Source organism: Mycteria americana, chromosome 4 (genome assembly GCF_035582795.1).
Source record: "Mycteria americana isolate JAX WOST 10 ecotype Jacksonville Zoo and Gardens chromosome 4, USCA_MyAme_1.0, whole genome shotgun sequence".
NCBI classification, from domain to species: domain Eukaryota; kingdom Metazoa; phylum Chordata; class Aves; order Ciconiiformes; family Ciconiidae; genus Mycteria; species Mycteria americana.
The window spans coordinates 7,863,096-7,878,824 of record NC_134368.1 but is presented as its reverse complement, the minus strand read 5'-3'; the positions used below and the strand labels follow the sequence as shown (position 1 = coordinate 7,878,824).

The 15,729-nt window shown below is 47.4% G+C and overlaps 1 protein-coding gene across 4 annotated transcripts in view; it reads right to left on the bottom strand.

Moving 5' to 3' along the window:
- FGFRL1 (fibroblast growth factor receptor like 1) overlaps nucleotides 1-15,444 on the bottom strand; it is a 183,177-nt gene extending 167,733 nt beyond the window's left edge. Inside the window, exons 1-2 of one of the 4 annotated variants that reach the window (XM_075499559.1) lie at nucleotides 15,253-15,444; nucleotides 13,652-13,761 (exon numbers count right to left, since the gene is read on the bottom strand). In XM_075499559.1, coding sequence (XP_075355674.1) covers nucleotides 13,652-13,739 — 88 coding nt within the window. In that variant the 5' untranslated portion in view covers nucleotides 13,740-13,761; nucleotides 15,253-15,444. Of the gene's footprint in view, nucleotides 1-13,651; nucleotides 13,762-14,137; nucleotides 14,251-14,460; nucleotides 14,586-14,970; nucleotides 15,059-15,252 lie in introns of those variants that run through there. The other 3 variants (XM_075499562.1, XM_075499558.1, XM_075499560.1) reach the window with 3 other exon arrangements.
- Nucleotides 15,445-15,729: the final 285 nt, after the last annotated feature.

Here is a 15,729-nt window from a genome sequence, read left to right as displayed (position 1 = left end):
TGAACTCCAAGGGGATGTGGAGCAACGCTTGGGAGCAGTCAGACCTTGTTGTTAGCACACACGAAAACACCTTGCTGCTAATAATAATAATAATGCTTGAATAATCTCTGTTGTTTTGTTGGGGGTTTTTTGTTGTTCAAGGGCTTTTGACAGTTGTTTCCATAAAAAATAAGCACGGTGTAATGCCTAGCTCTCCCTAAAGTCAATGATGAAGTTTGTACCCAGCAGAGAGGGGAAGACTTGCCTTGTGATCCACGCATACGAACCACGTTGGTTGTGCGGCACAAGCCCTTCAGCCCGTGCGTGAATGATACCTTTGCACCTGTTTTACCTTGGGCCTTGCCCAGGGTTTGGGCACAAGATTATTAGTTGTGTGCGTCTGTATTGTAGCAGCAGCGAGAAATCCTTATCGGGGCAACGTCTGCTTTGCACAGGGCGCTGTAGGCAAACACGGGATCTCACCTTTCTCAGGTTTACGTGGGTAAAATAAAACTCAGCTGACCGATGGGTCTGGTTTTCGGAGGGAGCCTTTGTCAGAGTAAAACAAAGTCTCTATACAAAGAGCTGTTAGTACCTTGCAGTTAAGACTGTAGCTGTCTGTCTTTCGTTCTGGGTTTGACAGCCTTTAACAAAACAACAGGGCTTTGGTACAATTAGGTCTTCCAGGCACTAAACCCCAATACTAAAAAAAAAAAATTAAAAAAAAAAAAATCACACCAGCTATAACAACAACTTTGCCTTACACTGTGTTCATTGTATCAACCAAAACCATTGTTAATTTGCTGACCTGCTCTCCAGCAGCAATATTAAATATTTTAGACGTTGCAGTCCTCCTCCTGCTCTGCCTTAATATCTCTGTCTTGCGGCAAAATACCCTCCAACACATGCCACAGACAGAAGGCCCTGCTCTGGTTTGAAGGCTAGGAAACTTACAGCAGAAAGCTCATTCAATTACTTTGGTACGTTTTTCATCTCACTCGGACAAGTTACTGGGTTTGTTGGTTGGGGGTTTTTTTGCATTTAATATAGTATCTGCATTACTCTTGCAGAGGTAAAAGGGAAAGCGCCTGCAAGTATGCGAACAAAAAGATCCAAGTCAAGAGGCTATTAAAATTCACTCAGGCTTATTCCTCTCTGCTGTTATTTCAATTAGTGTCTGATAACTAAGCTGTTCCCTTTTAATTCGACATTGCACATTTTTTTCTTTCAAACACTTGTCTCAGTGGAAGTACGACGCTGTTTTTCCTTCTGGAGAAAGAAACCCCGAAGATATATTTTCAACCTCCCGGCTCAGTGTTTCCCAGATATTTTGAATCAGGGACTGCTGCCAAGATTCACATTTTTCCACAGATCACCGCACACCCTCACACTCGCAGCAGAAAGCCATTGCGGCAACACAGACGTGGGGATGGACTCTGGAGCGGTTCTTATTGCGGTCCATGAACCCGCATGGGAACTGGAGCTCACTCTTCTCACCTTGTCCAGGCCTGAGAAGATCTGGCAGATTTTAAATGATATTTTAAAAAAAAAAAAAAAAAACCAAACCCAACAACAACAAGAAACCACATCCCTGCTGCCTTGGGATAATTATAATTATTTAGTACCAAGCTCTGATCTTCCGGAACGTGCCAGAGTTTAGCCTTCCAACACAGAATAGCCCCTGCATCCTTCACACGGGTACTGGGACATGCACCAGGATCTTCCCCTCTCTACAAAAAAATGGGTCAATGGGCAAGCAAAAGCCACAGTTCCTCCAGGGTGCAGGGTTATGGTTCATCATGTTAGTCACACGTCCATCATCCCCAGCCAGAATTCACCCACCGTGCCTCACAAGCCAACACAAACACCCCCCCTCCAGAAACCCCCTAAAAGTGTTGTTAATGCAACCCTGCGGCTTTACCTGTTTAGCCTACTGGCTCTGCTCCCCTGGAAAAATATTTTCGCCTGCGGGGAGTATTTTGCACAGGTTGTTTTCTCTGCCTTATTTTTGCAATCCCCTGAAGTGCTGTCAGTAGTCAGAAGTCCACACAGAGACGAAGCCAAGGTTGGGGGGAACCTGGCTCCCTCTCAGGCCTGGGCAACGTACCACATTCACCTTGCTACCAGGGTCGATGCACGCTGCCTGGACCGGAGGGAACTCGATCCCCAGCGGCACTGGTTGCAGCCCGTCTTTGCTGCTGGCCGTGCTCCTGCTGAAGCAGCTCCCTCCCTCCTCGCAGCAGGCAATGCCGTAGCAGGGCCAGCAAAGGCTGGCAGCATTAACTTGCCATTTCCCAGCTCCCCAAAATGATCCTTCTCCCTCAAAAGCCAAAAGCAGAGGAAGGAAGATTCCCATTTCCCTACAAAGCACTCCAAATTTTGAGGGAACACCGAGACAAACAGAAAATTGTTGTGACAATGTGAAAGCTGGAATCTCCCAGTGCAAAAGGGTCAGAGATGTGCTACCCTCTGACTGAGCTGAACTAAGAGCAAACGTCAATGGGCAAAAATTACTGCCTGTTCAGAATGGCCCAAACCACTTCCAGATGAGAAATTTCTACCAGGGTAATATACACTTTTTCCAGTGGGATCCACCGAGGCAGGACCCAGGATCCAAATCTGATTTTTCCAGTCTTCACATTCACTGCCCCCAGGCAATGCTACATTTTGCAGTGTGGATCCTGCTGCATTTTACATTCCTAAAGGGTCATTTTATAAACGTTCACATAAACGCTCAGTCCTCCAAAGTACTGAGCCTTCCTGCCATAAGTAGGAATGGAAAGGACTTGCTGCCTGTGGTCACACTGCGATACCCCATGAGCTCAGGTCATGCTCCTATAACAATTTAACTCATCACATTTTTTTCCAGGTTGGCTTCCTGCCCAGGTTAGTTCCCCAAAACACCCAACAGCAAGGTCAGAAGAGGTTTCACACTGGCACAAGGGAGTTACAAGCCTGGGAGCAGAGCAGGACAAGGACAGGACAGCGGTGGGGTCAAGTTCAGTCATCTTCAGCTGCCATGAGATCACACCTGAGAAGCATTTACTGCCAGGGTACAAGCAGCTGCGGTCGGGCAGAGGAAGGGGGGTCCCATTTGTGCCGCTAATAACCCAACTTAGCAGGACAGAAATCAAGTGCTTGACCTTTCCCAACATCATGTGAAGCAAATGCTCCATATGACATGTCTCCAGCATTATCTACCAGGCACAGGTGCATGACTGCAATTAGAAATGACCAGCATTTTGTACATAACAGCACCTTTCAACCCAACTCAGCCCATCCAAAAACACTTGGAGGCTCCGCTACCATCTTCTTCCCACCCAACCTCCCCAGCACCTTGCCAGCTCAGGAAGCACCAAATAATTCCCCCTGAAGTCTCACAGCCATTACTTTGAAATTAAAACTGGAAGCCACAACACCTCTCTGCACGCTGGTAGATCTTAAACTTGGCTCTTGGTTTGTCCCGAGACCGCGTCTCACCCCCACCCCGAATTCAACTTCCGTAGAGAACAATGCTGCTGGTTTGTGTCCACAACAGATTTATTCCCTCCTTCTAGCAGCTCGCGCCGCCTGTACCTTCAAGGGGCAGTAGCTGTCGAAGGGAATCGTTCCTTCTGGTTTCTGGGAATAAAAGGCTGCCCTCCATAATCAGGGTATTGTTCTCCCTAAATGGACCCAGGCTCTGTAAACACGCTCCTCTGCACAGCACCGGGAGGGTGACGCGAGCGTGTGTATACGTACACGCAGGGAATGTGTCTTGTTCTAAAAAAAACAGTAAATTATGTTAATTCATTTCCTCTGCCTAAACAGTGGTAATAAACTTCGGGAAAGGAGGAGGAAAAAGTAAACAAGAGTCAATTACAAAAAGGTGAGGGGGAGAGGTAACCGAATAACTCCACCAAATGTCTCCTTTGGGAAAGGACATTCACGTTACAGCTCGGATGGGCTCCACGCAGCCCTCCCTCCGTCCCGCTGGAGGTATAAATGCGATCGTAACAATTTCTTTCTTTCTTTTTTTATTTTTTAATAAGGTTTCGGCCTGTTTTCACGAGTTCAATCTTGGCAGCTGGGAAATGAGCCCCCACCAGTGCCCTGATCCACGGCGAGTACATCCCCAGGGGCTTTGCTTCGCATGTGATGCGAGCGCTCCGGTGACCGAAGCCAATACGAATAGTCAGAGCTTATTTGTAATTTTCTAACAGGAAAATAATTTCACTAAGCAAACTACCATGCTTTGACTCAAAACCCTGATTAGCACAGTTTGAAAACAGGGCAGCATACTGTTCTGGGAATTAACTTGCTTGACCCCTAGTCTATAATGGCACTCCAATAATCTGTGAGTCAGACGAAGTTGAAAAACTCTTGGAAGACCACACTGAAAGAATTTACTGGATTTATTGGATTTTCTAGGATAAAAGAAAAATAAGCCTCAAACTCCACTTAGCTAGTCTGTGGTCTTCAGAAAGACAAGCTTTTTCTCCTGACACTATCTAGAAGAGGAATGCTGCCTATGCTGAGCAGCACTTCTCAGGTCTCTTTTTTATATTTGTTTTCTTTCTTCACTGGAAGCTCCCAATAAATAGTAATATTTATTATAAATATACAGGTCTATTGCTGTGACTACTTTTGAGTAGCACCTTGCTGTCTTCTTCCTTGGGATCAGTGGTAAAACATGGGGAAAAGGGACAGATTCCCATCCCTGTGAATCCACAATCCTCCTCCCAACAGGAGTACTCGCAGGGAGAAGAGCCCTGAATTGAACTTCAAATTAAATATCCCGAGGCTACTTTACCAGTTGCAAAGAAGGACTACTCGGGTGTTTCCAATGAACTTCCAATGCCAGGATTAATCCTGTATATAGCACTGTCACAAAATACTGCGTGAAATCCTCCAGATCCTCTGGCCTACCCCTGTTTGAGCAAGCAGGGAATCGGGAAAAGCATTCTCCCTCAGTGATACAAGCAGGACCTTGCTCTGGTCTAGATAAAACACTGACCCATCCCTACCTTACGGTTTCTCCAGCCCCTGAGCAAAATGCTCTGACTAGCCTCTACCACTTCTTTGTGTCTCTTTGTACCCCAGAAACAACAGATGTGTGCTGAGAGCAGTGGCAAACATTTTCAGATAACACATCCGGCAATTAGAAATCAACTGTCCAAAGCCAGTTCCCCAGCATATGCAAATATGTCCTAATAGGTTTACGATTCCTTGTCAATCAAATCTGTCAAGGAAAAGTAAACACCTGCCCCAGCTATGATTAAGTCGAAAGCTCCACTCTCATTAGCCCTTAACAAAATTAACCCCGGCAATACTGCATTTCTGATTGGTTGTGAATACCAGGAGGAGGAAAGATACTCATCAGCTCTGATCCGTTAATCTAGTTTTATATTAACTATTGCAGATCACGATGAACCTTCCCATGGCTTGGTGCCACGCTGTACAGAACTGAAACACAACCTGGTCTTACGAGGCCCCAATTTCTGCTCTCTGGTAGGATTATACATTTAAACCCTATTCACAGCTACTCAGCCACAACTCACTGAACCTAAAGGGACTATCACCTTTATAACGGAGAGCAATATGCAACTCTGAATATTAAAATATGAAATGACTTATCAGAGCACAGAGCCTGATCTCCATATGCTGGTGGAGCTGGCAACTCTTCTCCCAGTTTCCCCACTTTAAACTGCCCCAAAATACATTAAACACTTCCTAATATTACTTGTCTGGCTAAAGAGACGCTGTGATTGCCACCAAAATGTTGTGTTAATCTGCAGAAGAACATGAAAGATTTTGATCCACCCAGAAGGCGAGCAAGATGGCTCATAGCATCCTCTCTCAGAAGGGTATCCACACTCCGAAGGAGTTTTAGCCACCAGCTTTACATTGACTGGTCAATGCCAAACAAGCGTTCTTCCTTCCACAGAGAGCCTGCAGTATCCCTGGGGAGATATTCCACAATGTCCAGAGGTTTACCCTGTTATTCATTAACCCTTCCATCCTTGACATGTAGTTCATACACCTGTAACTTGTCTGACACTTGTCATTACTTAACCAGTGTTAGCAGATCTGTTTACGTGAGAACAACCGCTGAGAAAAATAGCTTCCTCAATTACTCCAACTCACACAAGTCTATTAGTCAAGAAGAAAAAGGAGGAAAAGAAACCAGTTCACAGTGCTCCAGCATCTGCAGCAGCCTAACTCCAATAGCTTGGCTTGTTCAGCTTTGGGAGGCTGGTGGGGCTGAGTAATTGTCTCTTCTCCCTCCTTTGGGGTTGATTTGGCCTCACCCCATCCACTTCTGTCTAGAAAAAAGAAGATTTAAATCCATGCAAGGCAATAGTAAAATACTAGCTGCCACAACGAAAATCCCCCTTTTACAACAGAATGCTTCTACTCAGAGTCACGCACTGGTCAAAAGCCAACTAAGCATCACACTTGTACCTATTGACGTGGGAGCACCTGGGAGAACACAGGTGAAAAGAGAAATACAGCACAGATTTGGAAAAGCTGCATCCCCACATCCTCTTCAGAGCACACATGCTGCCCACTCGAGATCCTCTCCCAAGGCTTGGCTGCACCAAGCCTCAGGAGCACCAGTACATTAATCCAGCCTAAATTCTCTCTTGGAGGTTAGCTAGTGCTTACGTTTCCCTTCATGTCTTCCTCCAGTTTTTTCCCCTCTCCTGAATATCTTGTTCTGGGAAGAACTAGCAAGCACACAATTGCCATCAAGAGTCTGCACAACGCCGGCACCAAACTCTTACAGTCATCAGTTCACTGGGCATGTGCCAGCAAACCCAGCAAGGAGAATATGAATTTAAAAAAATGCTTATTGCACAAATGAAGTCCGCATGTCTGCATTTGTCTGCTGTTCCTGTGTTTTTATCTAACATGCACAAATAACTGACAGCTCCTAAAATACCCAGCAAAGTCAACACCACCCAAGTGGCATCTAGGGTATGACACCGCTTGCATTACTCGCTTCTCAATCACTTGACAGGATATCCAAGATTGTGTAAATCTTTCATGAAATAAATTTACCGGACATAAGGAGAAATGATTTTGGGTCCCATCAAGCTAGAAGTCACTCGTAGAAAGGCTGAGAATAGAGGTGCAGCAGTCCTGAGAAACATTAACCTGCTCTGAGAAGCCTCTGTTCCCAATTTACATTTTTTTTCCCTTAGTGAAGCTCAAAATTAAGTTTGAACACTTAATGGAAGAAGTAGCCTGGAGTTATTGGCTGAATTTCTTCCTGAAAATTGGAGCGGTTGGGATGAAATAAGAACGTTAGGTTATTCACAGCACTGCTGGATACTGTGTTTCTACTGCGATACAATGGGGAGACTGTGTAATCAGGGCAACCAACCAAACTCCATGCAGCCCATGTTTATTTGACTCGGAAGGGGAAAAGAAAAAAAAAAAAAAATCAGAGATGTGAATGGATTCAGCAGCAAACGGCATATATTAACTTGTTAAATAACACTCAGGCCAGTCTTCAGCCCTTCCACACCTAGCAACACCACCCGTAGAATCGCACCCTTTCTTTGGGAATAAACCCCTCTGCAGCCACCCAAAGTTAAAGCAATGAGTTTCCAAGTTGCTTTCAGCCCTGGCAGTGCATGCTCCAGCCACCAGCCAGAGCTCACAGCAGGCAGAAGCAATGTGTTTCTAGAATTAAAAAAATTGAGTCCAAGCTGTCCGGTCAAGCAGGCAAATGGCAGGATCCAAAATACCATGCTTAGCCCACATCTCTTCTGCTGTTGTACAGGAGGGATCCACACAGAGGTCGATATCAGGGATAATCTGTGCAAGTCATCCTTCAGGGATGGATCCAAAGCCCATGGGAGTGAGTAGGAGTCACGGCACCAACACTCACAGGCTCTGAATCAGGTCCTAACCTGTTAAAACTGGCAAGGGCTGCATCTGCGTATCTCTCACGACATCAGGGCAGCAGGATCAGATTATTCAAGCTTACTTTTGGAAATATTTTTCTTTTACCTTCATACCACGGCTGCTACGAATGAGCACCAGACTCAATAGGCTTGCATCAGACAGTGGTCTTTGCAACTTCGACATTGACACTGGCTCTACTCTTAAAAAAAATCCCTTATATGACCAAAACTGTTCCACCTTAGTGTGAAAGATTAGGACAGGTCAACACAGCTAAATACGTACGGAGGCATTATTATTAGAGAAAGCTCCAAGTCAAGGCTGATTACAGAGAACAAGAAAAGGAATAGAAATCCAAATCAAATGTTCAAAAAAAGATCAAATGCATTTCAGCTTGAGCAGCCCACCAGAAAACACAGGAAGAGGTCCGATGAAAGACAAACTCCTTGAAACAAGACAAAATGAGCAGGTTAATGAAAGAAAGGGGAGAAAGAAGCATTTCCACTGACTCCTGTAATGCTGGGATACATTTGCATGGACCCTTTGAGCAGCGTGATTTTACAAGTCACTGCAGACACAAGTAGGAGCTTCACATCTCAGGAAAATCCGAAAGCTGCACTGGTTCTACTCCCACTGAACAAATAAAGCTATGACTAAAGGTTGTTGGGGTTTTTTGTGTTGTTTTTTGGTTTGTTTTTTTTTAATTCAAAATAGGCACAAGAGGACCTCTGCATTATTATTTTCCCCTTTCAGTGGAAATTTTTATCTCTTCCAATAAGTAATCCAAAAATGCACAGCCAGACAGTGACCATCTCTACTGCATTCACGCTATTCCATAACGAGTATTCTGTACCCAGATGTACCAGCGTCGCTCGTGGCGGGACAGACGCTCAAAAAGAAATTATCAGACAGGTCATTGGAAAAGATCAGCTCTATCAGCCAATTCATGCCAGATGAAAAACTTCATCTTTAGCTAATAAATTAGTACCAATGGTCCCAAACCTTGAAAAGCGGGTTCCTACTTGCTAGCAAGTGTCACTTTTGCTTTTTTGGTTTTGAATGACATTTCTTTCCTGAAAGAACCGTTTTCCTGTAATTTCTCAAGCACCACCTCATGGCACATGAAAGCTTCTTCTGTGGCTAAGAGTCAGACTTTGGAGTCTAGCCTTTGCTGCGTACAAGTTCATCACAGAAAAGACGTATTTTAATTTGCTGCTTGCGTCTTTTAACGAAGGTCAAAGAAACATACGGACTTGGAAAACAAAGTTATAAAAACTTTAAGGAAAATCTAAATGTATTTGAGCAATTTGCCGAGTTTTGTAACATTCCTAATAAAAAAAAAAATAAAATCAAGCCTAATTTTCCAGTATGACGCACACGGTATTTTATGTTTAAACTCAGACGCAATTTAAAGCGGCTGACAGCCTCAGAAGAAGGGAGGAACCGGGGTTTAAAAAAATAACCAGGAGTTTCTTAGATCGTTGTGTTGACTCTAGGTACAAGTCACGCTGACAGATTATTCATGAGCAAGTTCCCCAAGAGCACGATCCAAAAAATGCCCCGAATTTAACCAGATGATGTGCAGTGACTTACATAAAATCTGAATCAGGCTGTTAGATCTGACCACGCTTCTCTTTCACAAGTCAGAAATTACCTAATTGTTATATCTGGTAACAACCATTCAACAAGAATAAAGGAGTAAAACGGAAGCCAACAACCATCTCTCTTATATTATCGTTATTTATCTTTTCCACGTTTACTACCATTCAGTCTTATAAACCCCAAAGTTACGGAATGGTAAATTTGTTCACCAGAATGAAGAACTCGTCTCCCGAGAAATAAAAAAAACCTTCTACTGTCCTATTCCTTTTTCTCCAATATTCAGAGAAACAAAAATGGCATGTAACATCATTTCTGCATGAAATCGTTGAATTTTGAGGTGGCCCCATCAGCAAATTCCCCGTAAAGCAGGCATCAACCAGGTTTGCAAGCCAAGTGTCGCACAGAGAAGTGCCAGAGCAGAAAGCAATTAAGGTCCCGTTCTTCCCCTCCCTACGCAATACACAGAAAATGAAATCAACATCCAAACTAATTAGTTTCCAGCAGAATATCAGTTTACTCGCTAACAGAAGGGTTGTTACTGCTCTTACCAAAAACTTCTAAACATACCATACGAAATCTTGTTTAAGCCACGGGACCAAGCCAAGCACATCCCAGTGTTACCATATACGGTCACCAACACGAATACGATGGCAACTTGACAGATTTGGAACAAATATTGCATTGTGTGTCACTGAGATAACATAGGCAGGAAAATATCAGATTGTATTACCTGTATCCGACCGGAGGTGTGGAGTGGTAGGAGCTACATTGCTGCAGGACATAGTCACTAAAGGTTAGTGACCCAAGATAGCATTCGTCCCCGCGGAGGAGGGCCAGGGCAGGACACCAAGGACTTTTATGCCCAGTGTAGGGCTGCTTGGAGAGAACAGGAACGGAGTGACACGAGGGACGAGCCACCGGACCTGCACTATTATCCCAGGTTCAGGGCTGACGCCATGCGCTGCAGCTGGCGAGCGGGCTGAAGCTGCTGCCCTATGCCTTGGCTGTCAGCCGGAAGGCATAGTCCCTCTTAGAAAACCACAGCACACAAGTTTTGTTCTCAAAGAGTGGATTTTGTGTACACAGAAGTTCTGTCTTCGCCCACAAGGGAAAGAAGGGGCTTGGATATTTACCAAAATAGCTCCTGAGGAAGACCTTTTTGGTACAGGCTCCCTCCAGGAGATCCTTAGCCTGGAATAAGATTGGTCCCTGGGGGAATTATTCTAGATTAAGTTTTTTGGAAGGGTTATTCCAGTGCATTTGCAGGTGTAGACAAGCCCTTAGCCAAAGTCTTTAAATTTCAGCCCCGAAAGCATTGGTTCAAACTTAGCCAGAGCTACCTCATCCTTCATCCCTCCAGACACAGCGAGTTCTGCACCTGGACCTCTAAAATCAGACCTGTTCTCTGCTTTCTGTGGATACTTTGAATGTATTTCCTCTTTCTTAAGAGTTTATCTTGGTTTCCTAAGATATCCCCTTTTTTGCAGTGTTTTGTACATTGGCGATGTGACACATTGGATCACAAGAAGGGACAGAGCCAGTAGGCACAGCTCCGAACCTGGAAAAATACCCCCGTTTGCTGGGGGGAAAAAAAAAAGTTACCGCGTTAGCCCAATCAGTCATCCCTGCAGGGCACTTTGCCTTAAAAGGCATCACCTAAATAAAGATGTAAAAATAATACAACATAACATTGAACGCAAGATTGCAGCCTAGCACTCAACTGTCAGGAAATATCAAAGCCGGAGCGCGTGGGCAACTTAACTCTGCCCCCTTGTGCAAATGCACTACGGCACAGCCCTTCCCCGAACACGGGCACGCAACCAGCCAGCTCCAAATTAACATCCTAATTCCAGCATAAGCTACTTTTGCCTAATACGAGTAGAAGAGAAGGACCAGCACTTTCACAGAGAGCCTCCTCAGCCACCTTCTTCACTTGATTGCAAGCCAGCGAGCACCTATTTCACTTCTGACGCCTCAGATTAGGAGGCGTTGGCACGCTTTGGGCCACACACATCTAATTAGCAATCAGAATACAGATATTAAATGCTGTTTGGCCAAAACAAAGAGCCCTTCTTCCTCCAGAGTAAAGCCTCGCAACCTCAGGCTGAGATTTGGCCAAAGGACTGTCTATAAAACCCGAGCGACTGAAACAGGTAACATTTATACATCTCCAGCGGCCGAACCCACCGTATGATACATTCGGAAAAAATCTGCAGGCATGTTAACAACTGGGTACATTTTTCCAAGAATCTGAAATTATCCCAATATAAACATCTAATAATTGGGGATATTTGACAGCACAAAATAAGGTTGCAACATGCTGGAGAGTGTCTCACCTCTGCTCGCTTACAAGTTTGATCTTTCATCTATGTCCTCCCCTATCAAGAATACTCTCAACCACAAGAGGTGCAAAGCAGGATTTAAATGTTAGGGGTTTGTCTATTTTTTTTTACAGCAATGACACCTTTTTCTTCTTCACTTCCCCTCTCTTGATATCAGCACATAAATGAATGACATTTTTCATGGGTTTGGCCCTGGTTTTTAAACTCTATTTCTACGTCATTTTAAATAACGAGGACCATCTCTCCGTCCACTTGCAGGATGGATATTTCCAGCTCTGAAAAGAGTTCAAATAACCCAGTGACCACTATGATCCTATCAAAGTTACGTTAAAAAGACCTTTCCATAGGAAAAATGATGATGTCCTGAAATTACCGCTGTTAATTTTCTGTCGCTTCTTCACACGACAACAGCCCACAGCACTTCATTTTCCAGGGGCAATAAAAGAGTACGAGCAAGACAAGTGCAAACCAAATTTAAACAGGGCCAGCCAGGAAAGCAGCCGATACTCGGCTCACAACAGAGACAAAAATCTTTTTGTCTTCTCCTGCCCACTTCAGATCTTTTCCGGAACTCCACCAACTTCTCAGGTCCATTGCAATAATATACATCCATGAGGTCATCTTAATTCATACCCTGCTGCCCATTGCCTACAACTTAAACTGAGTCTCCATTGTAAACCTTGCCTGGAATTCAGACTTGCAGGACTTACAGCCTATATACTGTTTTCTTTTTCATTCGGTTTCCAGCCGAATCATTTTATAGTGCTTTTGCCTCCATAAAATATTTGCTTGGGAGCCAATGCCAAGAAGGAAAAAAACGCAACGCACTAACCAAACCTTGGGTTTTTAGAGTAACGCTCTCCGTCTCCTTTCCCACCCTCACCCCCAAGGTTTATTTTTGGCGAGTTACGGCCCAAGTGAAGGGCAAGTTTAAACCTTTTAATTCGCAACTCCACGGCACTGGGTGATTTAAAGGTCTTTCAACAATTCATGCAACCCCAATGCTGTTGGGAATTGCAGCTGGAGCAATCTGCATCCTAAAGCCATACCCCCATTCTCCTGGAACAATGCAGCCCCTCCTTTGTGACCAGAGCTGGGGGAGCTGAAAGCATGGTTTCTCTTTCAAGCTTTCCAGGGACAGCACCCACCAAGGTACGACACAGGCGAGAGCGGAGGAAAAGCCCCCGCTCCTTCCACTCTGATCCCAGAGCTTTGCTTAAAGCACCTTCCCATAAAGAAACTTCTCTTTTTCCACCCCCATGACACTCCCAGGTCAATGTATTTCAATTTGCCTCTGGTAGGGTAACCTGTTTATTGAAATCTGATCAACTGCTGGAGCCCCAGTGTTAAAATGCGCTCTCGCTGTTGGGAACTGTCATTTGTCTGTCACCGAGGAAGTTAATGGATGTGTTTGTTTAGTTTGCTAGTGGGAATATACAGGGCAGAGGCTGGAGGGATTACAGGAGGGGAGAGGTATTTCTGATCCACAGAGGAATGCAGTTGCTTTTCTTTAAAATTGTCTGTGTATTTTTACACATGCATGAGAAAAGCCCCTGGAAGTTCACCTGTGCCTAAGAGATCTCAGCAAACGCGGAGCGACCGCGCTCCATCCAAACCGATGGCCCCGAAACATGCAGGTAAGGAGGCACCACACGTGGGCACGAGCCTGCACCCCTGCGCAGATAAGCAACATGCAGGGGACGAGTCCGCGCCGACAGCAACTCCCTTACGGGGTCCCTGCGAGGGCACCGCGGGTGTTTGTGGAGCACGAGTCCAGCGGAGCAGAGGGAAGGGTGCGAGCCGCAGAGCGTTTGCAGCAAGCACGGTCTCCTTACCTCTCGCCGAGTCCGAAAATGCAATTATCCCGGCAAAAAGGAGCGCGAGCTGCAATTCCATTTTGAAAACCAGATCCCTCCGTATCATACAGGCTACCGTCCTCTCAGACCTGGAGGCAGGAAAAAGGAGAGCAAAATAATTACTGGGGAAAAAAAACCCAAACAACCCACAACTTTGCAAAGTTTTAAAACCTATTGCAAAGGCTTAGAAGCAGAAACAGCAAATGAAAGAGCAATGTACTTGTAATTCATTCCTTGGCGCTCAGCGAGTAAAACTTTGCCCTCCTCTCTGCTTTAGCCTGATATAAATCAAGAACCCACTGAGGCCAGTAAGCTCCTCTAAGTTTACAGTTAATGCATAATTCTTTGGTATCCTGTACAGAACCAGTCTGGAAGGCAAACAAAACACTAGCAAGTGGCCATAAAACAAGATTTCAGGTTAACAATTTGCGGAGGAACTTGGGGAAGGGGGAGGAGGAATGTTACCTCTCCCATCAGCAGCCCAGAAAACTTTGTGTTGCTGCTTCAGTGCCCCTCAGACAGGCTCCGCTCTGGGTCCGCGCCTTCCTCCGCTCCGCAACTTCTCTGAACAGCACTGATTTTTCCTCTCCTCTCCCCCCCCCCCCAAGCCCCATTTGTTCCCGTGTGCTCCAGAGGTGCGTCCCAAAGCAAAACCGCACTTAATTATCCAGACTCTTGAAGATGCCTTCGCTGTGATAAGCGAACCCGGGGTAGATCAGGTTTACATTAATTACACCCTGTTCTCCTCTTAAAACTCTCACTCTCTAAACACTGTCTGAATTCCTCACCCTTGTAAACTCCCCGGTTTAAACACTCCGTGCCCCCAGGACACACAACAACCCCTGTACAGCATCCAGCAAAGCAAACACGGACGCTTTGCCATTAGCTTCCCAATTTGCAGCGGGGAGCTGGTGCGGAGGGAGGGAGGGAGGGAGGGAGGCAGGGAGGGAGGCAGAGGGCCGGGGGCGGTGGGCGGCCGGCGGGGCCGGGCGGGCGGAGGGGGCTCCCCCGGGGCAGGACCCGGGGCCCCGCGGGGCGCAGCGCGGCTCAGCCCCGCGGCGGCGGCGGCCGGTAACGGGATATTCGCAGCCGGCAACCGGGGTCGGGGAAGGGAGGCGGAGGCGGGGGGGAGTGGGGGCTGAGACGGACGGACACCCGGCGCGATGCCACCTGGTGCTGCCCCCCGCTTCGGGGCGAGCCCGGCGGCTCCCAGCTGTGCGTTAGTGTCTCCCCGCCCCAGCGCCGACCCAGGCGGGGGTCTCCCGGCCGGCGGTGGTGGCGTGGGGGGGGGCACTTACCTTGGCTGCTGCCGGGGCTCTAGCACCGTGCGCTGGCGCCCATCCCCGCCGCTCGCCGCCTCATGCCCTCCGCGGCCACGGCGCCCGGCGGGGCGCTCCGCCGGCGGCCTCTACCTCATCCCCCCCGGGGGCGGGTGGGGGCTGCCCGCTGCCTCGGGGGTGCCCTCCCCGCGGAGCGGCTCCCCCCTTCACCACCGGCTCTTTACCAACCCCCCCGTCGCCCCAGGAGCGATTTTTCCACTAGGGAAGGCACGGGCGAGGAGCTAAGGAAAAGGGGGAAACCTTGTCAATTATTTTTCCTGCTTTCCGGGTCGGGCTGAGCGTGTGTGTGCGGGGAGGGACAGCGGGGACCTGACAGATCCGCCGGGGCTCCGCAGCCGCGGGATGCCCGGTGATGCCGTCCCGCGGCTCGCCCAGCCGGAATCCCGTTTAAGGAGCGAGGGGAGGAGGGGAAAGGGGCTGGGGAAGGGGAGGGGAGGGGGGGGGGGAGAGAGCCGGGGCGAGAGAAACAAGCGATAAAGCAACTTTCCCTGCAGGGCTTTGTGGCTGCGGGGGCAGAGCCGCCGAGGAGGGCGGCGCGGTGCCGCCCCGCTCCAAACTTCGCACCAATCCCCGGGAGCCCCCGCCCTCCCCGCCGGCCCGCTCCGCGCCGCCGCTCCCCTTAACCCTTTGCGGGAGCGGCGGAGGGGAGGACCGGCGGCCCGCCGAGCTCCGTGCGCGCCTCGGAGCGGCGGAGCCCGCCCCGCAGCCCCCCGCCCT